General features: G+C 34.4%; 1 protein-coding gene across 29 annotated transcripts in view; it reads right to left on the bottom strand.

The window, feature by feature from the left end:
• CHD9 (chromodomain helicase DNA binding protein 9) overlaps positions 1-22,764 on the bottom strand; it is a 273,480-nt gene that overhangs the window by 85,368 nt on the left and 165,348 nt on the right. For 28 of the 29 annotated variants that reach the window (XR_012428685.1, XR_012428683.1, XR_012428687.1 and 25 more), the window contains 9 exons: positions 18,113-18,224; positions 14,345-14,491; positions 13,419-13,487; positions 13,280-13,335; positions 11,891-12,008; positions 9,459-9,545; positions 9,178-9,315; positions 5,618-5,739; positions 2,300-2,543 (listed from right to left, as the gene is read on the bottom strand). Coding sequence is in view for 23 of the 29 variants with exons in the window: in XM_074026669.1 (XP_073882770.1) it covers positions 2,300-2,543; positions 5,618-5,739; positions 9,178-9,315; positions 9,459-9,545; positions 11,891-12,008; positions 13,280-13,335; positions 13,419-13,487; positions 14,345-14,491; positions 18,113-18,224 (1,093 nt within the window). In the remaining 6 variants the exon portion in view is untranslated. Of the gene's footprint in view, positions 1-1,001; positions 1,156-2,299; positions 2,544-5,617; positions 5,740-9,177; positions 9,316-9,458; positions 9,546-11,890; positions 12,009-13,279; positions 13,336-13,418; positions 13,488-14,344; positions 14,492-18,112; positions 18,225-22,764 lie in introns of those variants that run through there. The other variant, XM_074026674.1, reaches the window with a different exon arrangement.

Below are 22,764 nucleotides of genomic sequence, written 5' to 3'. Positions count from 1 at the left end.
TTAGCCTCAGTTTCCTCATGTGTAAAATGGAGATAATACTGCCTATTTTACAAGGTTGATATTACAAAGATTAAGTGAAATAATATGTGTAAACTGTTTAGCATAATGCCTGGCACATGGTAAATACTCGATAAATGTTTGTGGTTATTAGTTTATCACTTCTATTACTTTTCCCAGGGCAATTTAGAAAAATTTTAGCATAATTTTAGTACTACTGTTATTTCAAGCTATTTGATAATGTAAAAAAAACAGAAGTTAAATATTCACTTAATTTATATGAAAATATATTTGAAAGAGTTAACTCTAAAAGTTATTTTTATATTTGAAGTACAGATCTATTTATCTCATTACAGGAGACATCTTTATCTTTTGAAATTTAAAACCTCTTTAGGTAACATATCTAGAATTTGTAACATTTATCATAAAAATACAATATTTAATATATACAAATCAGTTTATTACATATCAAGGATCTTCCAAGTTTTTGGCTATCATATTTATGCCAAACTCATGTGACACATACATTAAAATTGTAACTTTGTTAAAAATCTCTTTAAGTCTCAAGATATTAGTTGTGCTTTCTGTAAAAAATGAGAATGTCAAATTAAATAATTTTTATGACAACATACAGCTCTAAAATTCTACAAATGTATGAGTAAGAAAAACAAAACACTAGGCCAGGTGCAGTGGCTCCTGCCTGTAATCCCAGCACTTTGGGAGGCTGAGGTGGGAGGATTACTTGAGTTCAAGACCAGCCTGGGCAACAAACTGAGACCCCATCTTCACAACAAAAATAAAATAATTAGCCAAGTGTGGAAATGCACTCCTGTAGTCTCAGCTACTTGGGAGGATCACTTAAGCCCAAGAGTTTGAAAATTGATAAATTAACTGATTTTGTTCCTGTTCCTCATTTTGCTTCCTACTTCCAAGGTTGAAACAATTACATTTATACGAAATTAAGCACCTATATAATTAATTATTCTTCAAGTGAAAATAGTCACCTTTGCACCTTTGGAGTCCATGATACCTTAATTAGATTATAGTTTGATTCTTTTCCTTTTTTTAGGGAAAGGGTCTTGCTGTCACCCAGGCTTCAGTGCAGTGGTGTGATCATAGCTCACTGCGGCCTCAAACTCTCGGGCTCAAACAGGTAGAAAATCGTTATTACTGGGAGACAAAAGTAGAAGGCTATGCACATTATCTTACTTCAACCTCTATCATATCACATAACCTGGTCATGTGTTATAATGATCCTTTTAGAACAACAGAATGAGTGAAAGAAAAAATACTAAGGTGCTTTTAATGTAGGGTGCCATTTTCCATTTAAAAAGTACCCTTTCTGTGAATTGTGTTTATTGATTTAATTATTTCTTAATATTTTAATAAAATGATTCATATGAACATTCAAGACCATGACTTGGCATTTCACGTTTTCTTTTTTAAAAAAAATTTTTTTTTTTTGGTAGAGATGGCATCTTGATATGTTGATCAGACTGATCTGGAACTCCTGGCCTCAAGCAATCCTCCCACCTCGGCATCCCAAAGTGTTAAGATTATAAGTGTGAGCTACCATGCCTGGCCTATGTTTTCTAGTCTTAACTTTCTGCTAGAAAATTCTTAAGTTGTCATCCCTTTATTTTATGATCTATGTATTTAGAAGGGATAGAAAATCCCTTCTTAAAGAGTAAGTGGTCAAAGTAAAACAGAAAATGCTCCTCTAAAATACATGGAGAGAGGAATATCATCAAACCACTAGAGTACTGAAATAATCAATCCTAAGGAGAAAATGATGGAGGTATACCTGTTTTGGTAAGCAAAACAAACCACATTTTAAAAAATGTCTAAAATAAAAATCCATTGAACATGAAAGAGAACCTATGGTCTCAACTCAACAGGCATTTAAGCCTGTAGTATCAGTGAAGATTTAAATTTTTAAAATGATGGGAAAAAAGCTGGACAATGATCAGAGACAGTTATTACTCTAAAAATAAATCTAATGTGTATTTAGAAACAATTAGTAAAATTATTATTCTAGTTGAAAAATTAAGAATTACAATGAAACTTGTGCATTGTTTAAATCTGCATACTTCATTATAGTTAACTAGGGCATTAAACTGACTTTTCTCATTGTTCTCTTCAGCTACTCAAATTTACTGTAAAATAAAAATGATGAATAAAAGAGCTTGAACTAAGATCTAGGTAGGCAACTAAATGTATCCTAAATTTGAAAATAATTGGTAGGTAATACTTATCTTTTTCAGCCCTGACCTTTCAAACAACAAACAAAATAATAACACACCTGTGAATCCCTGAAGTACATCTCGTATTGCTGTATCATCTGTCTGCTAATCAGGCTCCCATGATAAACCACAACGTTAATATCAGTCCACGTACGAAACTCTCTCTCCCAGTTTGCAATAGTAGAAAGTGGAGCAATAATCAGGAAAGGTCCTCTTATACCAGTCAGAAGGATTTCGTAGAGGAATGTAATTGATTGAATAGTTTTGCCAAGACCCATTTCATCTGCTAAAATGCAGTTTCGTCTGAAATAAACAAATACATTATCCATGCATACATTGGGTTTTTTTCTATACTTTAAAGATAAATATACAAAGATAATCAAAGATCAAATAAAATAGTTGTATTTATAAAAATGTAAAAGTTGCTTAAGTGCAGAGTAGGCTTAAGATTAAAATTTTATTAAAATCCTGCAAAGGGACACCTAAGGATTTCTGTAGCTCCAAAATAAGGATACCACCCATTAGATGTTTGATTTTTTAAAAAAGAAAAGGGAAGGGCAAGGCCAACTCAATATATTATTTGTTCAGGAATCATTTAATAAATACCTTCTATATCTAAGGACAGTATGAGAAGACAGGATACAAAACAAATAGAACATGTTATCTGCCTTTCAGGGGTGTATATCTATTACAGAAGCTGACATGCAAATAAATAAATAGTCATGCAATGTGCTATCACTGAAGCACAGATAGAGCACTGGTTTTCAATTGTGGCTGCACATCAGAAGAGCTCACAAAGCTTGAAAAAAAACCCCAGATACTCAGGCCCCTCCCCTATACATTCTGATTCAATGTATATGGAATAGGATAAAATCAGTTATAATTTCAAAAGTAAGCTTCACAGATGATTATGATATGTTGGTCAATTAAGAATCATCAGTATGGTTTATTATGGAGGCTTGAAAGATTAAGCCTCAACTCTGGCTAGAAGAGATGAAAGAAGACCTCCTTCAGAAAGGAGGTCAGTAATGAGTAGGATTTTTGCCAGAGAGCATAGTGAATGAGCAGAAGTGTGAAGAACATGATGAACTGAGGGACCAAAAGTTGTTTTCTATGGTTTGGAGGAGAAGGTAAAAGGAGGAGAGATTATTGAGGAAGCAGGGTCATATATAGAAGACATCTGCCATTTTATTATGCAATGGAAATTACTGGCACACTTCAAACAAATCCAATGAGATTAGGTTTGTATTTTAAAGTTTACTCTGGTGTTATTGTCGATATTAGAGGTTGAGGTGACTAGAAGTTGGGACAGTAACTGGGAAAGCACCATTAAGTGCAGGGAAGAAAGTGTGGGCACCTGGTCTAAGAGAGGAGAAACTAAGGGGAGAGAATCTTCCAGAATTAATTGTGGGTTAGAATGAAATGGACCTAGTTACCAATGTAAGGGGTACAGGGTGAAGCCAGATTTCAGTCTGGGTGACTAAAGGAATTGTGTTATCATTAACCAAGATGGAAAATACAGAGGAAGAACAATTTTGATGGGGAAGAAACAGAAAATAATACTAATTTTTATTCTAGTGTGTTTAAAGAATCATTGAGATAGACACTCAGGTAGCAAGAGCCAAATAAAAACATGGGCCCAGAGTTCAAGACCTTAGAGATAAAAGTATGGGACCATTAGAATATTACTGTTACGTGAAGGCACGGGGAGTACAGAATACGGCTTAGGGAGAACAAACATGTAATATGAAAAGAGAGCTAAAGACAGAACCAAGGGCAGGCAAACACAGTATCTACAGGGCAGGCAGAGGAAGAAGAACCAGCAGACTATTGAAAGGAATAGTCACAGGTACTGCAGAGCTAGGAGACAGTCACACTGTGGAAGCTGTTGGGGTTCAGAGTGGGGGGAATGTTTAAAGAAGGAAGGAGTACCAACTACTAACCAATGCAGCAGAGAGCAAATTAGGGCTGAAAAATATTCCATGGATTTGGAAAGTTAAAAGTTTCAGAGAATGCAGGGGAGTCGGGGTGGGGGCAGTGGTGGTGGTGCTGAGGGGAATGGGGAGAGAGAGGGAGAGAGAGAAGGAGAGAGAGAAAGACAGAGAGAGAAGCAGAGCCAAGAGAAGGTTTATTTTAAACCCAAATTTGTTCATAGACTGAAGGGATGGCAATAGTCTTCAGGGATGGCCTGGAGATAAAAAAGAGAAGGATAAGTGATTGAAGTAAGGCTCTATATTCTAAGAAGACTAGATGAGATGGTATGTCTGATACATGAGGACAGTGGTAAGAATAACTATGGATGAAGATATTAACGTATCTGTAGGCTTGGATATGAAGGCAAGCAAGAACTTGGATGAATTTACCTACCGTCCCTGGGTTTCTCTATGAAGCAGTCATATACAGAGTGTGAAGAGGGCAGAACTGTAACAAAGGGCTTCAAGAAAGCGGTGAAAGGTTAAAACAGGCAATGTAGGAGATGGAAAAGGGTACTGATGAGGGAAGACAAGTTAAAAAAATGTTTTGTCAACTACTTTTCCTAGATGGTTCTCTTGGGAAAAATGATGATTAACATTTGGAAAATATAAATCAGGGAAAAGAGCACTGTGGGGATAACAGGCCTCTTTCTATCAACTGAGTCCATGACTCACCATCACTTAAGCATAACAACTCAGAAGACTCACGTGAAAAGTAAAAATGATTAAAAATGATTCTAAATAAAAGCATCATCAAATTTTGCTATTCTTACTAATAGTACGGCCTTTATTTGCTCTTTTGCATATGTAACTACTATGCTTTCTCAATTGCAGTACCATTTTTTACTTATTTTGCAATTATCTTTTCATCTCAAAAAAGGATATAAGACATTCTATAAGGCATTTTGAAAACCTTGGAAAACAAATAATAAAAATGGGGTAATTAATTACTAGGTTCCCATATTTTATATTCCATTCCTTATCTATTGCTGACAACCTACTTCTTCGACGATTTACATTAAATGATAGAGCTTTAATTCCTGTAAGTATACCTTGCTCGTAACTCACTAATTCGAACTGATTGTTGGCAGAAAGTAGTATGGGTTGATAAGCTGAAAAGCATTATATAACACATAAGATGTCTTAGGACTCTTAGAAAGGTATTTCAAATTTAAGTATTAATCAACATACCAACTTTCTTCTATTCTGATTGGTATACATTTAAAGAAAACAATTGTAGTTGAATCCTAAATTGTAATTTACATATTTTCCTGAGGTAACCTCACTTTAAATAATGAAGACTTCATAACAATAACAATATAGCAACATCAGTATCTATTTTACTTGACACATTTTGGCACACATTAAAAAAATAAATTTTTTTTGTTAAGATATACTACATACCTATTGTACCAATTGAACAAGAGCCAGTTGAGTCCTTCTAGTTGATATTCCCTGAGTTGATTGCCATTTTTATAGTCCCTGGATTGATCTATTTTCTTCCAAATATTAGAAGGAGGACGGTCCTTTGTGGAAAAACAAAGAATGAATGCTGTTTAAATCTTCCATGTATCATACTGATGGCAAAAAGCATTGGTTTAAAAATAACCCTAAGAGGCATAACAGTGTAGTGCTATGATTAACTTTTACCTAACATTTAAAGGTCAAATTAATTCTATACAACTCTTCCAGAAAATTGAAGAGGAAGATATATTTCCTGACTCATTCTATGAAGCCTTGATACCAAAATCAGACAAAAACATCACAACTACAGACCAATGTCCCTCATGAACAAAGATGCAAATATTAACGCAATTTTACCAAACTGAACTTAACAATATATAAAAAGGGCAATAAGATCATGACCAAGTAGTTTTTTTGTTTTTTTTAAACCAGGAATGGAACGTAGGTTTAAAGCAGAAAATTAATCAGTGTGGATCAACAGATTAAAAAATAAAAATCAGCCAAGTGTGGTGGCTCATGCCTGAAAGCTCAGCACTTCTGGAAGCCAAGTGAGGAGGATCACTTGAGATTAGGAGTTCAAGACCAGCCTGGGCAACACAGGCAGACATAATCTCTATTTAAAAAAACATAAAACATAAAAACCAGAAATAATATGATACTCTCAGTAGATGCAGAAAAAGTGTATGAGAAATTCAACATCCACTCCTAATTAAAACTCATCAAATTCTGAATAGAAGGGAACTTCCTTAACCTATTATGGTACAGCTATGAAAAAGCCAAAACTAACATTACACTTAAAGGTGAAAGACTGACTGCTTTCCCCCTAAGATCAGGAATAAGGCAAGGATGTCGTCTGTGACAACTTCTATTCAACACTGTACTGCAGGCACTAACAAGTGTAACCAGCAAGAAAAAGATAAAAGTCATCAAGATTGAAAAGGAATAACAAACTGTCTTTATTTATATTATAGAAGACATGATTTGTCTATGTAGAAAATCCTGTGGAATCTACCAAGAAAGCTAAACTAAGTAGTAATTTTAGCAAGGTTGCATAATACAAGATCAATGTGCAAAAGTCAATTGCAGTCTACATTATGGCAACAATCGTGAATATATTTTTAAAAAACAATAACAATTTTATAATAGCATTCAAAATAGCTTTTGATATTCATGGTACAAAACATTTCTTTCAAAAGAAATCTATAAGCCCAGAAGTGAAACATTATATGTAAAAGAATTTTATTCACTTATATATACAGATACATAAGACATAAATTTTCTGAAGATTCCTGAATGGGAATTCAAATAACATTATCCTGGCCCCAAATTAGTAGGGTCTCAGTGGGAGAAATAAGTTTCTGAGAAATAAGCAAAAGGTCTCTTATTGTCTTCTGCTTTAAAATTATACTGTTACTAATCAACAAAATTACACTTCTAACAATTATCAGGATAATCAGGTGTGATATTGTGAAATATATATTTGGTCTTCACTCCTATTTCCTGGCATACAACTCTTGATATTCTTGGGTTCTCCAAAGTGCTGCTTATTTGTGTGCCAATATTGCTGACTTACAAATTCAGGTGAGGCTGGTCACCAGAAGGACAAAGGCATGATTAGAGGGGAGAATGAGAGGAGAGGAATGGGAAGAAAAGGAGAGAAGGAGGGGAGGAAGGAAGGAAGGGGAGAAGATCAAGTTGATCACCAATGGCCATTGGATGATTGAATCAATCATGCCTATATAATGAAGCCTCCATAAAAACCCAAGAGGACAGGGTTTAGTGAACTTTCAGGGAGCTGAACACTTCCAGGGAGCTAAACATGTGGAGACTGACAGAAAGGTGAATAAGAACTCATTTACATGCCAGGAAAGTGGCAAACCCCAACTCTACAGGGACAGAAGCTCCTGCACTCAGACCTCGCCCTATGTGTCTCTTCCTCTGGCTGTTTGTTTGTATCCTTTAAAATATCCTGAGGAATAAACCGGTAAAACTTGAACGTCTTCCTGAGTGCTGTGAGCTGCTCTAGCAAATTAATCAAACCCAAAGTGGTGGGTAATGGGAACCCTAACTTGAAGCCAGTCAGTCAGAAGTTCTGAAGGCCCCTGGACTTGTGACTGGTGGAAAGGAGGGGACAGTCTTGTGGGACTGAACCCTCAAGATGTGGGATCTGATGCTATATCTGGGTAGATGGTGAATTAGAGCTAGGTAGAACTGAATTAGAGGACAGCTAGCTGGTGTCCACTGCAGAACTGACTGCTTGCTGGTCAGAAGAATTCCCCACATATTTTGGGGTCACAGAAGTCTTTTGTGTTGATTGTTGTGTTACCCTGAGAGCACAGGAAAAACACAGTTCAGGAGAGTTTTTCTTAAACATCAGGTAAGTGTATGGTAATTGTAAATGGAAAACAAAACAGGCTATCAGTATACAGAGAACAGGACTGGTTATTGAAGCTCTGCTGCTACTTAATACAGGTAAGTGTTTGCTAAAGAAAACATTTTTTAAGTGGTAGCCAATGAGCATTAAAATAATTAACATATATTTTAATTGCTGCTTAAAATAATTTCTGCATTAGATCATGTTCTGTGCAGCTTCTTTTCAGCAATCCAGTCACCATTAATGATTCATTAGTTTGGGTCAGGGAAAAATTTCATTTACAGAATCTCAAAATACTTTACATGACTTACATACTATTTTATTTAACAGCAATATACTGGCAAAAAGAAAAGAAAACAAAACAAAACAAAACAAAAATCTCCTACATTATTTAATCATGACAGACTAGCCTTGTTGTCATCAATTTTACATTAATTAAGGGGATTAATTCTATTGGCTGAGCCCCCTTTACCAAGGTTTATAACATATATTTAAGGCATCTCTAATTTTTGAAAAGCTCCAGAAGAGATTCTGATATGCACCTGTGACTGAGAATCATTGATTTAAAGACATAGCTTATTCAATGAGGCTTAATGTTACCACCAAGGCATAGTCCCCACCCCAAAAGAAAATCTTTCTTTTACAACATTCCTTGACCCACTCCTCTCTGAATTAGGTGATACTTCTGTTTTCTGGTTCAAGGAATAGCATTTAGAAGGTAAAAGGAATGGGGGTAAACTGATACCCTTTTGTTAACAGCCTATGGGCATTACTGGAAAATAAAGTAAGAAGACCAGAAAATAATATTAGGAAGATCAGAAAATAGTTATTATAAAACAATATGATCTCTTCTATGGAATATTTAATTCATTTCATTCTCTTATGTCACATCTCCATGTTTATCAGGGCAGCTTTCCTCACTTTCGTGCTAATCAAAAAGGAATCTGCTCCTGTCTTTTCACATATAAACTCCCTCTTTAGCTTTGGCTCCCAAAACTAGACTCACATAGTAACAAGTCTGTTTAAAAGAAATGAAAGTAAAACAAATTACATAATTATTAGCAATATCGTAACTTACATAAACAAGTGCTAAGATTTCATAAGGCTGTCTAAAACAGATTCTTACCAAACGTCTTGTGTCAGGCCTTGAAGCTTGCAGTTGTTCAAACTCTTCTATTTTTGCAAGATCTACATCTTCTTTCAGTTCCCAAGTACTATCTTCATATGGCAATGAGCACCATTTTACTAAGTAGTAAATAACAGGCTGTAAAAAAATTTTTTTCATTTTACCATTTTGAAAAAGACACTAGTAAGAAATAGTTTAAACAGAGAATAAAGTACTAGGTCTTAATACTTGGAAAGTTTCAGATTTTTCTTACTTAAAAAATATTTTTACCAAATATTTACCTCACCAGTATCCTTATCTTCACAAAAAGAGACTTCTAACACTCTGTCTACTTCAACGTAGTCTGGATTAAATGGTTCTTCTTCCATCTAAAATTAAAAGGTAACTTAATTGAAATCTGACAAAGAAGTGGAATGATAAAAGGACAAATTTACCAGCATTTCACTACAGACCTTGTAAGTTTGATTTTAATTAAATGCCCAATAAATGGAATTCTTCCATTTTCACTTCCAAATGATAGCTAGGATATCATGAATAATGTTGTAAATAATAAAACCAATCAAATAGTATTTAAAAATAAGGTACTCTAGAAGATACGTGCTTTAAAAAATTCCTGAAAGCAGCCTCTATATCTTTCCTTTATTCTTTTCCTTAGGTTGCAAGAGTTGAAGACCATGCATCCCATTGTATGCTCATTTCTCAGTTGTCTCACACAGGCTTTATCTTTACCTGATGGTTCTTGTGCTCAAGACCCACTTATTGAGCCGACTGTAAACTTTACTGAGGTACCTCAAACTCATTTGCACTCAGTTACTCTTCAACCCATACCTCCTCCTACATTATCTAACTGGTTAATGGTAACAGAGCTTCCTCTCCATAGCCCACGCTCAGTGACACAAGTCAGAAATGAAGAAGTCATTTTAGATGCCTTCTTTTTCTTTACCCTCTACATCTAGTAAGTAACCAATTTGTACAGATTCTACTTTTAACTCTGAGATTGGTTCCTCCTTCCTCATCCTCACTTCTTACTTGAACCTTTACAAATAACCCCAACTAGTGTCTCACCTCCCTTTAATCTGTTTTTCACAATGTCCCCAGAGTTATCTTTCTCAAATATAAATATTATATATCGTTCCTTTACTTAAAATTCTTCACTGACTCTCCCCTAATTAGTTTTAATGAAAATTTAATGATTATTAATTAATTCTAAAATCTTCAGCTTATTAGGGATTTCTAGATCACAGTGAATAAATGAGATATTTAAGGTGATGGGAGGACCTCCCAGCATTCACAAACTCACAGGTCATTAGAATAATTTTTTTTTTTTTTTAAATAGAGATAGAGGTCTCATATGTTGGCGAGGCTGGTCTCAAACTCTTGGCCTCAAGTGATCCTCCCATCTTGACCTCCCAAAGTGTTGGGATTTCTGGCATGAGCCACCATACCCAGCCCACATTTTTTATGTGAAATTAATAATTACAAATGGAATAATAGTAATTATGTAGTGAAGATATCTGGCAGATACCACCTTAATCTAGTGATTAACCACCAGTACTGGGGTAGAGAGGTATCATGTACCATCTTATATCATTCACTAGAAGAACAGAGCATCACTTCTATGGTGTTCTTTTAAAAAATGCCTAACCTGGATCATGACGAAACCTCATACAATCCCAAATTGAGGGGCATTCTACAAAATTAATGAGCTGTACTCTTTAAAAATGTCCAAGAAATGAAAAACAAAGAGGGACTGACTAAGAGAGATATTACAACTAAATGTAACGTGTTGCTGGATTAGACTCTGGACCAGATAAAAATACACACACACACACACACACACACACACACACACACACACACACACACACATTTTGTTATAAAAACACTAGTGGAACAATTAGTGAAATATGTATAAGGTCTGTGGATGAGATAATAGTATTACATCGATGTTAGTTCTACTATTTTTATGAAAGAGAATATAGTTGTTTTTAGGAAATATATACTAAAGTGTCTGCAATGTTAAAATGGTTTAGAAAAAGACGTGTGTATGACAGAGATAGAGAGACAGAGAGAATGAATACAAATGATAAAGCAAACATGGTAAAATGTTAACATTTTGGAAATCAGTTAAAATAAATGTGGGAATTCATTGTACTATTTTTGTGACTATTTTGTTTAGAAGAAAACGTTTTTAAAATTCTCAAATTAAGAACTTAAAGTGGCTCTAAAAGGAGTCTATTAGAAAATCTGGACCAGGAAAGAACATCAGACCATTCAGTCAGGCCTATACAGGTAAATTTTTCCAGTGAGGTTCTGTTCACATACATGAAGCTGGTATAGAAAATATGCAATATATTTCATGTACTGAAAAATCTTATTTTCCATTTACTTGCTAGATTATCACTTCCTCCACTTGAATAACTTTGCTGATATATTCTTGGTAATAAACCATACTCACATTCAACTCTAAGTATTGAAATATATGCTAGTTAAAAAATACAAGCATGATCTACCATTCTGAATTATCAGTGTTCCTGTTTCAAACAGTTTCCAACCTAATTTTGAGAATAGAAAAATACTATATGTAGGTAGCATTTGTATTCAAATATCAACACTGGAAGTCTAAGAATTAAAATAATGTGTAATTTTTGATAAATAATGCTACATGTGTTCAGAGACCAACACATAATAGTCTTATTTATTTTTTTCTTACATCTGCAAAAAAGTGTGCTCTTTGTGCTTGTCTCAATTTGAATCGTTTGATTTTCTGCTGGATCCTTTTATCTTTCAAAAGCTGCTCTTCTGTGGCCCACTCACAGTGAAGATAGGAGCTAAAATTTTTATAAAAATAATATATTAGAATGATACAGATAACCATTTTAAGATGTATTTTAAACCAAACTATTATAATTCTTCAACTTTACAAATAGGTAGTTCATCAATTAACTTTAATAGAATTCATATCATTTCTAAAATAAAGTAATTGTGATCACTATATGCTAAGGAGGTCACAGTCTAAAGGTATACAATTTGCCATATAGAAACAGAACAGTAAAATGATCAAAAGTCTAATCACAAGATGTGATTTATCTATTATTTTCTTCCCTATAACAGTTTTGTCGTGATCAGAAAGCTAACTAGTTTTGAAACTAACGTGATTTAAAACGCTTTCATGGAGGTACAAAGAAAAGTTGGAAAATACATAAAAAGAAGAGTAAGTGATTTTTCCCCAGTTAGCAACTCTTACGAGTTAACTGACCTACATCCAAAATTAAAATTAAAAACTTTAAGGTCAAATCATCTCATTGTGTACATCTGACATAAAAACCTAAAGATCAGGAAAAAAAAAATTTGTTTTTAAAGAGATGGAGTCTCACTATGTTGCCCAGGCTGGCTTCAGACTCCTAGGCTTAAGAGATCCTCCTGTATCAACCTCCAGAATAGCTGGGACTATAGGTAGATTAGAAATGTCTTTTATAAAAACAATAAAATCTGAAAAGTTCAACAATACAATGAATGCTGTCCATAAATTATAAAAGTATATTTTATAAAGATTCTTGCATTTTGATGTTAATAATTAACATTTTCTGGAAAATAAACAAAATTTAATTTTTTTTGGTCTTTTTTTTTTTGAGATGGAGTCTCGCTCTGTCGCCAGGCTGGAGTACAGTGGCGCGACCTTGGCTCATAGCAATCTCCGCTTCCCGGGTTCAAGTGATTCTCCTGCCTCAGCCTCTTGAGTAGCTGGGACTACAGGCATGTGCCACCACGTCCAGCTAATGTTTTGTATTTTTAGTAGAGATGAGGTTTCACCATGTTGGCCAGGATGGTCTCAATCTCTTCACCTTGTGATCCGCCCACCTTGGCCTCCCAAAGTGCTGGGATTACAGGTGTGAGCCACCCCGCCTAGCCAAATCATTCAATTTTAACATGAAAGGTTTTCAAATGGGCCCTTTTCACTTTTTAATGATTCTTGATTTATACAGGTATAAATGATAAAAATTATAAAAAATGTGGATAAAATGAAAATCATTTTAATTTATTAAAGTAATTTATATGTAAATCAACATCTTTCTTTTATTTTTCTAACTCAAATACTTACTAATTCTTGTATTTTACAAAAAATTCTTCTGTATCAATCATCACTCCAGGTGATATCTAAGAAAAGAAAATCAGTAATGGTGACTCTTTTAAACAGGCCACAGAATATGAAGTGTAAAATGTAATGTACCAGTACTTACTTCCTTTTTTACAATTCTAGAAGATAGAATTTTGTCTACAATTGCAGCATCTTCTTCACTCGGATTTTCCTATGGTAGGGAGGAAAGAAATAATGACAACACATTCTGAAAGATCTTTTAGTTGCCACTTTGTATGTTGATGAACATACTATAATTCAACAAATATTTATACAGCATATGTGCCAGACACTATGTTACATGTTAGAAAAACAAAAATGAAAAAAATATAGTTATTGTCCTTTTCATTACCTGCATTATCTCTGTGCTTTTTAATGTGCTAGTCATTATTTTAAGCATTTTATATATATTAATTGAATCTATTATCTTCATTATTATCATTTCCATTTTACAGATTAGGAAATTTAGGCATAGTTAAATAAGTACTTTCTCAAGGTACTCAGCTAGTGACTGAGTGGTTGGCTCATAATGCATATAAGGGGGACTTAAAAAATTAAAGACGAGAGAAGTACATATGGCATTCAGGCAAATGTGTTCATAAAACAGAGGAGTGAGTGCTTATGGAGAAGTAGCAGGAAACAACACCAGAAAATCCAGACGAAGGGGTTTACACACTGCTAAAAAGGCATCGTTATTTTTGTAAGGTTCAGGAAACTATTACAGGAGTTTTCAGTAGAAAAATAATGTGATTAGACTTGTAATTTAGAAATATTCTGCAGAAAAGATAGAATTTCAAGAACATATATTTAGGAGGTAGAAAGTGTAGTGACAACCTGGATGAAGAAGCAAAGGAAAACGAAGAGAGGATGAATGCCTAGGTTTCTAATTTGAATGACTCAATTAACTAATAATATGGAATCCAGAAGGATTAAGTTGGAGCAATTTTTACAAGAAAAAACAATACAAGTACCTTATAGAATTTATGTTGGTTTAAAATGTTTTGCAGTCATAATTCTAAATATGCTTACCACAAACAACTGTAAAGGCTGTTCACCAGGTAAAGGAGCTGAATTCTTTTTTATTTTCATAGAACCTTTAACCTCTTCTTCAGATTGCTTCCCTTCTACATCTTCTGCGTATTTTTTTCTTTTAATTTGTCGATTTGATCTTCTTTTCTGTAACGAACCACAAGGATCAGATTTATATAATTTATTTTGAAGAAAAGTTTTTAAAAATAATTACCCCTAGAGTTGGAGGTTTTGTATATTAAATTTTCAACATGATACTCAATGCTCATCTTTTCCTGTTTTGTTTTTAATTAGAGGAAGATTATAATTTGCCATTTGCCACAGGCTTACAATGTTCCTACAGTTCTACTTTCTATAATTTCAAACAACAAATATTAGTAATACTTTTATTATGTTAATTTGGAAATCATTAAGAATAAAGAGATCCCTCTTTTTTAAAAAAATTATTTCACAGGTTGGGCAAAATATATTTTATTAGTAATACCTTTATTACTACATTACTTATCTTTAGAAACTGTTGTTAAGAATAAAAAGGTATCTGTTTTATTTAACTATTTCATACCTTGGGCAATAAATATTTAAACTATTAATAATTTCACAGTTTTAGTCCAAAACGTAAAAAGTGTATCAGATGAATATTGGGTATAGAATTGGGGGTATAAATCTAGAAGAATAAATTCAATAGTATTTGCCAAAACACGTGAAACTGTGTTTAAAGCAGAATAACATAAAATATTTTAAAAGAAATGCACAAAATAAGCAAGCATTAAATCTACCAAATAATTGTGAATGAAAGAAGAAACGGTTTCACTAACTTTAGTAGCTTTCCTTAAATATAAAAAAATCACTATCATCACACAAAATTAAGCCTTTTACAAGGTATTACCTGTAGTAAGATAATTTTTAAATAATCTAAGTAATTTTAAATCTGGAATCAAATATACATGGCTTTACTTACCTCCCTAAATATCTAATATTTTTTCAAAAGTTTTATATTTCAAGGAGAACTTAAAAAACAAAAACAAAGTTATATCTCTTTTAGTGTTTCCACAATAAAGATAAAAACTCAGGTTGGTTTCAAAATCCCAAATGACTTAGATTTATTTTTTAAATTTCCCTTGTAATCTCATGGGGTAGAGACATTTCATGGGGGTAGTGGCATCTCAACCAACTGTTCAATTGCTTAATATGTGGCAAATCTCTCTCTTCTTTTTTTTAGTCCAATTTCTTCTATATATTTAGTAACTTCATGACACTTCCAAAAAATGGAACCAGCAAAATAAACCACAAGTTCTTTTGGTTTCTGCTTGTCTTCTATTTGGCAGGTCTTTAATTTACCTTCATAGCCATGACGAAAATAGCTGAGTCACTGTTACAGTGTGGTGACAAACTATATGCATGCAGTCATGCCTCTGCCCCTTTCTCTTGTGAGTAGTAAAATACTGAGAGAAAGAAAGGCACTCATATGGTCAGTCACATGTACTAGATAACACCATGCCTCATTAGGATGGGTCAAATGTTTCTTGGCCATGAAGACACTGACATTTCAAACCTCAAAGTAACACAGCCTGGTGACATATAAAAATCCTAATTAAAGGGCTAATAGAAACCCAATTTTCCTTCATCCTGTTTTGAAAAGGATATGAATTACTTACTATTCTCTGGGAGGGGGGAATTCTATGGATTACTAACACTAGGCTAAAAGAATATTTAGAATTCTATTATGGGCACCATATAGATCTTAATGTTCAAGAATAGTTTTAATTAATAAACAACTGTGACATATTATCAATGTCTCATTAGGCATGACTTTTAAATAATGAAATTTGAGACTAGTTCAGTACATTTTTAGAAAATTCTGTTAGATGTTTTCAGCATTAGTTTCCTTTCTGGTCATTTAGACATCTATTAGTACTTAGAGACAACTCACTTAGTTTTTAGTAAATAGCAAGTGAGTGACCTCAAACAATCTTTTAAGCTCACAAAAGTGCACTCGGATAGAATGAAGGTTACTTATTGTAAACTGTTCCCTCATCCTACAAAGACTTTGTCTAACAGATTAATTTAAAAGTGTATGAATTATGAGATTATAGAAGATTTTACCATAAATTATACTCCACTAGAGGATATAGTTACACATTAATTAGGTAAAGCCAAATAAGGTATCATTCTCACCAATTATCATTACCTGCCATACAACGTCGCTACTAGTTTAAAAACATAAAAATGAATCTGACTTCTACAATTTTGGCATGTGCTTTTTCTAGCTTTCTTTCTCCATGTTTTTTAAAGCACAACTGGAAATCTTGATAAACTGTCCCTTCTAATTTCTTATTTTTAGCTTCTTAAGTCTTAAAGGCTTCAAGAGATCAGTCCATAGCACTTCACATAGGAGGTCAGAAGCATGTTTTAAATAATATAGTACTTCACTATTTTAACATTGCACTTGTTTCCTATAATATTCCCAATAGTATAATCTGTTGCAGGGGCATTTTTCTTTGTAATTTAGGTCTCTAAATATAGTTGGACAACTGTAATATTCTTTATTAAGATTAAAAGTAACAAAATTAAATACCAAATCACATTTTTAGATTTCTAACTGATTCCAAACCTTAAATAGTTTCCAACATGGTTGAAAGCTACATGGATTTTTCCATCATTTATTTAATTACACAATCAAATATATCAACAATATAGATTTATAACTATTAGAAAATATTTTTACCTTCACCATTTTTTGTGTGTGTGTTAAAGCAACATACCTGTCAAAACAACCTAATACTACAGTGAAAAACATGGAAGAAATGTTCATGTTGACCTAGCCTACCATTTCATTGTTTGGAAATTACATAACGGAAAAATGGCCAGCATTATTTCAGCAAAAATTAAACTAAATGTAATCATATGGAATAAGTTAAATATAAGTTTGCCTAAGTTAAGGATAACATATGATGAAAAAGCCAGGCCATGTAATATTAGGAGCTTCAGTCACTGCCCTTACCTCAACTCTTGCAGCAGCCCAGGAGCCTTGAGCCACTACTCTCCCATTGGATAAGAAGCTGCATAAGGAAGAAGAAAGGCCATTCAGGGGCTTTCTGGCCCCATAATTCACAACTGCCACCACCCCTACGGCCTACAGTCGTACTTTAATTATTAGAGATCAGAGGGTGGCCTGAATTATTATGACCTTCACTATAAATAATTTTAACTTCACAGGGTTATTTTGAATATCCACCTATTCAGAAAAAAAAAAAAAAAAAAAAAGAAGGCAAAATGCATAGTATTTCTTCCGTCTACGTTAGGGGATTTTTAATATAGTCAGTTATCTTTTCTTCACAGAAACAGACCAAAGGAATTATTTCTAGGAATGATTCAATCCATTTGCTCTGTCGTTTGTATGTGATTAAAAAAATTACTATGTCCATCATGTTCATTCAAAAGAATTCTATAAGCACAGGATAATATCATTAAATACTCCTCCATGCTAAAAGCCATCAAGGACTTTGTATTGTTACTTAACCTCTCTGGGTTTCAGTTTCATTATCTGAAAAATGGGGGTTTGGAGAGGATATGTTAGTTTCCTCCCACATCTAATATTCTATGGTAATATTACCAGGACATATTGTAATAATGCTACTTTACAACTTGTACCATACTACAAAATGTATTTTTACTTCTAAACTAAAATGTAAATATCTATAAGGCAATATTATGCTAACTAAATCATTCTAACAGTGTTTCATTTCCAGAAAAAATTGTAATACTCACTTGAGAGTCTTGATCTTTTAATGTATGCTGTGGCATCTGTTCTGCATCAGATATTTCATCTGAAGACTCATTCTTTCTTTTTTGTTTCTTACCCAATGTAATAATGAGTTTGCTGTTTCAAGAGGAAAAGAAAAATAAGAATTCTTTGAATTTTCCTAAATTTGATTAAATTAAGATTGTCATGATAAACTTTTTTCCACTTTATATCACTTGCATGTCCAACTAAGGATGATAATTATCCTGAAATCCATGTTGACATTTTCAAAACATAAACTCTATTCTAATGGAACAAACACCATCCAATTATACGTTTGGAAGTATAATTAATGTACTTAAAAGTACAATTAATGCACTTCTAAACACAGAAAGGCAGTCAAGTATGCTAGGCGCAGTGGCTCATGCCTTGTAATCCCAGCACTTTGGGAGGCCGAGGCAGGTGGGAAAAGGTCAGGAGTTCGACACCAGCCTGGCCAACATGGTGAAACCTGTCTCTACTAAAAATACAAAAATTAGCCTGGTGTGGTGGCGGGCGTCTGTAATCCCAGCTACCTGGGAGGCTGAGTCAGGAGAATTGCTTGAGCCCGAGAGGCGGAGGTTGCAGTGAGCCAAGACTGCGCCATTGCACTCCAGCCTGGCAACAAGAGCAAAACTCCATCTCAATGAATAAATAAGCAAGCAAGCAAGCAAACAAACAAATAAATAAATTTAGTGGGTAAAAAAAAAGGCAGTCAAGTCTTATTTGTTTTTTAGGCTTAAGACTACTTTTCATAGGAAAAATGTGAGGTGATACAACTGTTTTATTATCTTGCAGATTTGGAATGACAGATTTTTTTTCTCTTATTAAATTCGAATCCACTTATTATCCTTGAATCCCCCTATTTGTTAAAAGCCTCTACTTCCTTCTACTCTACAGGAGAAAGACAATTACTTAAGGCACTTTAACAATTAGTTGTTATTTAATTCTTTAATTTATGTTAAGGCTTATCTGTACTGCATGTTCCTAAGCATAAGAACTATTATTTTTTATATTCCTATAGCATGTGTGTGTCAGTATATCTTTATATATGTGTTTATATATATATTGATATTTACTCATATACACATCAGATGGAGCTATCTAAAATGAAAGTGGTTTTTTCTGTCTTGATGAGAGGTATAAATACATAACTCTCACATTTCCTTATCTGCTTCAACAAATGCAGGGGCATGATTTTAAATCACGGTAATTATTAATCAGCAACGTACTATTTTAAATATCTGTAAAATAAAAATGGAAAATCTCCCAAATACTTTCAGATATGATTTATCAAAAAGATATCAGAATTCTTTCAACAACTATTTATTAATGTAGGAGAATTTGGAGGTTAAGAGCATGTACTTTGAAAACACAGGGTCAAGATTTAAACCCTGACTCCATCATGTACTTATCTGTGAGACATTGGGCAAATTAGTTCTTTTAGCCTTGGTTTCCTTGCCTGGAAAATAGGGATATCATAATAACTACATCTACTGTTGCTGAGAATTAAGTGGCATAATGCATACCAGCTTTCAGCACAGTCTTGAAATTGTATAGTAATTTCTCAACTAATGCTAACAACTTCTAAATATTCTATGCCAAACACTTTCCTAGGCTCTAGGATTTGAAAATATAGTGACACAGTTCCTAACCTTAAAGTGTCATAGTTAGACTATGATCACAGCTAAAATGCCAAAGTGGGGGTTAGCACAGGATGCAAGGTGAACACGAAGAAGTGCTCACGGTTATTGAAGAGTAAAGGGTGCTTTACAGAAAAGATAACATTTGATATGATGAAAAGAAGTTTAACAGGTAGTGAAAGTGGTAGAGTACAATCCAGGCAGACAGATACCACAGAAGAGGTGAATATGCAATGGTAATAGCGTGAAAGAAATACACAGAGTACCCCAGAAGGAGGTGGCAGACAGCTGGATAAGCAGAAAGCGTGAAGATCACAGAAGGCCTTGTATGACACACACAGAGTTCACATTTTAAGGGCATCTTTTAAGCTCTTGAGAGCAAGAATTTAAAAGGAATCTGTCTTGTTCATCACTGGCAACAAATGTTTAATGAACAGGCAGTGAGTTATTTTGAATAAATAAAAAAAAGCATTTGGAAGATAAAAGAATTATAAGCAAGGGGGTAATGTGACGACAAGGAAGTGAAACGCAAGGCAGGGAAACCAATGATAAGGCAAATGACAATTCAGGGGAGAGATAAAGAGTGTAATCTAGGGTTGTGAGAATGCGGATGAAGAGGTAAATAAAGATATAATTTTTTATTGTGGAAGCAGAACCAACAGGAGTTGGTTATTGACTGGATGACTAGACTTGAGGCGATAAAAAGTTATAGAACGCTTTCTCCCTATATTATTCTTGTTATTGGTATGATTACCACATTCAATAGAATAATGGTAATTCTTACTGGGTGTCTCACCTGCACTCTTCTGAGTATGTGAAGAAAGTAAATAACAGTAAGAAATACTGCTTATGTTGGAAGCAGGAAATCAGAAGAAATACAAAGATATTCTGAAGGAACATTAAGGAACCAACCATAGTTACACTTCATTCCCTCTCGCCACTTTCACTGTTTATTTCCTCTCTGTTCTAGTCCCTTTTCCTGCTCTAGTTCCTTTCCTAAAATAAAAATCTCCCTTGAGGCTATATTTACTGTTAGATTCCATATGATCTTGTTCTTCCCCCTTTGTATCCATAGCTCTCAAAAGAGTCATTTCCATTTCATTCCTCAACCCACTATAATCTCAACTCTTACAACTACTTTTATTATTCATAGCTTCCATTTATTCAGTGTTTACTATGAGTCACCCTCTGTGCTGACTTTACATGCATTCTCTCACTTGATGTTCACACAACTTTAAAAGGGAAGTACTATTATTTTATAAGAGGAAATTGAGGCTTAGAGAAGTTAAATAACTTGCTCAGTCACACAAATAGTAAGAATAGAGACAGAAACTAAGTATGCCTCACTCCAAAGTCTAAACTCCTAATGCTTAAGGACTCAAAAGACTTTTAAAATGCAAATCCAACGGAACTTGAAAAAAAAAATCCTAACATGTAACTAAGTCTTTTTTTTTTTTTTTTTTTTTTTGAGACAGAGTCTCGCTCTGTAGCCCAGGCTAGAGTGCAGTGGCCGGATCTCAGCTCACTGCAAGCTCCGCCTCCCGGGTTCACGCCATTCTCCGGCCTCAGCCTCCCGAGTAGCTGGGACTACAGGCGCCCACCACCTCGCCCGGCTAGTTTTTTGTATTTCTTAGTAGAGACGGGGTTTCACCGTGTTAGCCAGGATGGTCTCGATCTCCTGACCTCGTGATCCACCCGTCTCGGCCTCCCAAAGTGCTGGGATTACAGGCTTGAGCCACCGCGCCGGGCCGCAATGTGTAACTGTTTCCTTTTGGCCCCCTTCCTGGCTCCCTGACATGAGAGTCTTCTGGTTCTCACTAAACTTGGTTTTACTAAATTTTGGCTCTTCTTCCTGCATCTACACCTTGAATGTTAGTTTTCCGTAGGATTCAGTCATTGACAATTCTTCTCTGTCAGCCTGTTAAACTTTGGTTTCTCTCAAAGTTCTGTCTTCAGCCGCCTTCCTTCTCTATATACTGTTTGTCCCTGAGAGATTTCATTTAATCTATTCTTAACTACCAACTAGAAGTTAAAGATCCTCAAATCTCTTATCTCTAGTTCAGATCTTTCCCCCGAGCTTCACGTTCAAAGAACTAATTGCTTATTAGACATATACATATGGGTATCTTATAGGTATTACAACTTCAATATGCCTCCAATCCAATCTCTCATTTTCCGTAAACCTATCAGGGCAAGTCTACTAATATTAAAGTGTAACGCAAAGTCAGAAAAGTGCACACATAAGAGTACTGCTCAATCAATTTTCTCAAACAAAATATCTGTGTAGCCAGCTTCCAGATCAAGAAACAAGACATTAGTTTCCCAGAAGCCCCCTCTCATGCCTCTCCCAGTAAGAACCTCCTCCTAAAGGTATCCATCACTTTGCTTGTGAATATTTGCTACATCCTAAGGCACTGGTGCAGATGATTTTTAATGGCAAAGTAAGGGACAATACTAAATAAAACTGGGTAGTAAAAATACATATTTGATACCTTCTCCTACTTGCTATCAATCTCCAACTTAAATGTGTATTTTCAACTAGTCTGTAGATGAGAACAACATACGGAGAGTGTAGTTGTTTAAATAACAATCTCCCATGAAATGGAAATCATGGCCTATTAATACCCTTCATATATTGCTTAAAAAGGTATTTTTTCAATGTTTGGTAAGCTAAATGAATTATGTGAATGCACATTCTGATGCAATATCTTATGTGGCTGCTTAAAGACTCAAATCCCAACGAAGAAAACTTTCAATGAAATGAGAGGCAGAGATATTTAAATATTTTTTTAAATTTACAAATGACTGTAATCCCAGCACTTTGGGAGGACGAGACGGGCGGATCACGAGATCGGGAGATCAAGACCATCCTGGCTAACACGGTGAAACCCCGTCTCTACTAAAGAATATAAAAAACTAGCCGGGCGAGGTGGCAGGCGCCTGTAGTCCCAGCTACTCAGGAGGCTGAGGCAGGAGAATGGCGTAAACCCGGGAGG

Source organism: Macaca fascicularis, chromosome 20, assembly GCF_037993035.2.
Source record: "Macaca fascicularis isolate 582-1 chromosome 20, T2T-MFA8v1.1".
Classification (NCBI taxonomy): domain Eukaryota; kingdom Metazoa; phylum Chordata; class Mammalia; order Primates; family Cercopithecidae; genus Macaca; species Macaca fascicularis.
Note: the sequence above shows the minus strand (reverse complement) of the source record. Positions and strands in the feature narration are given on the sequence as shown.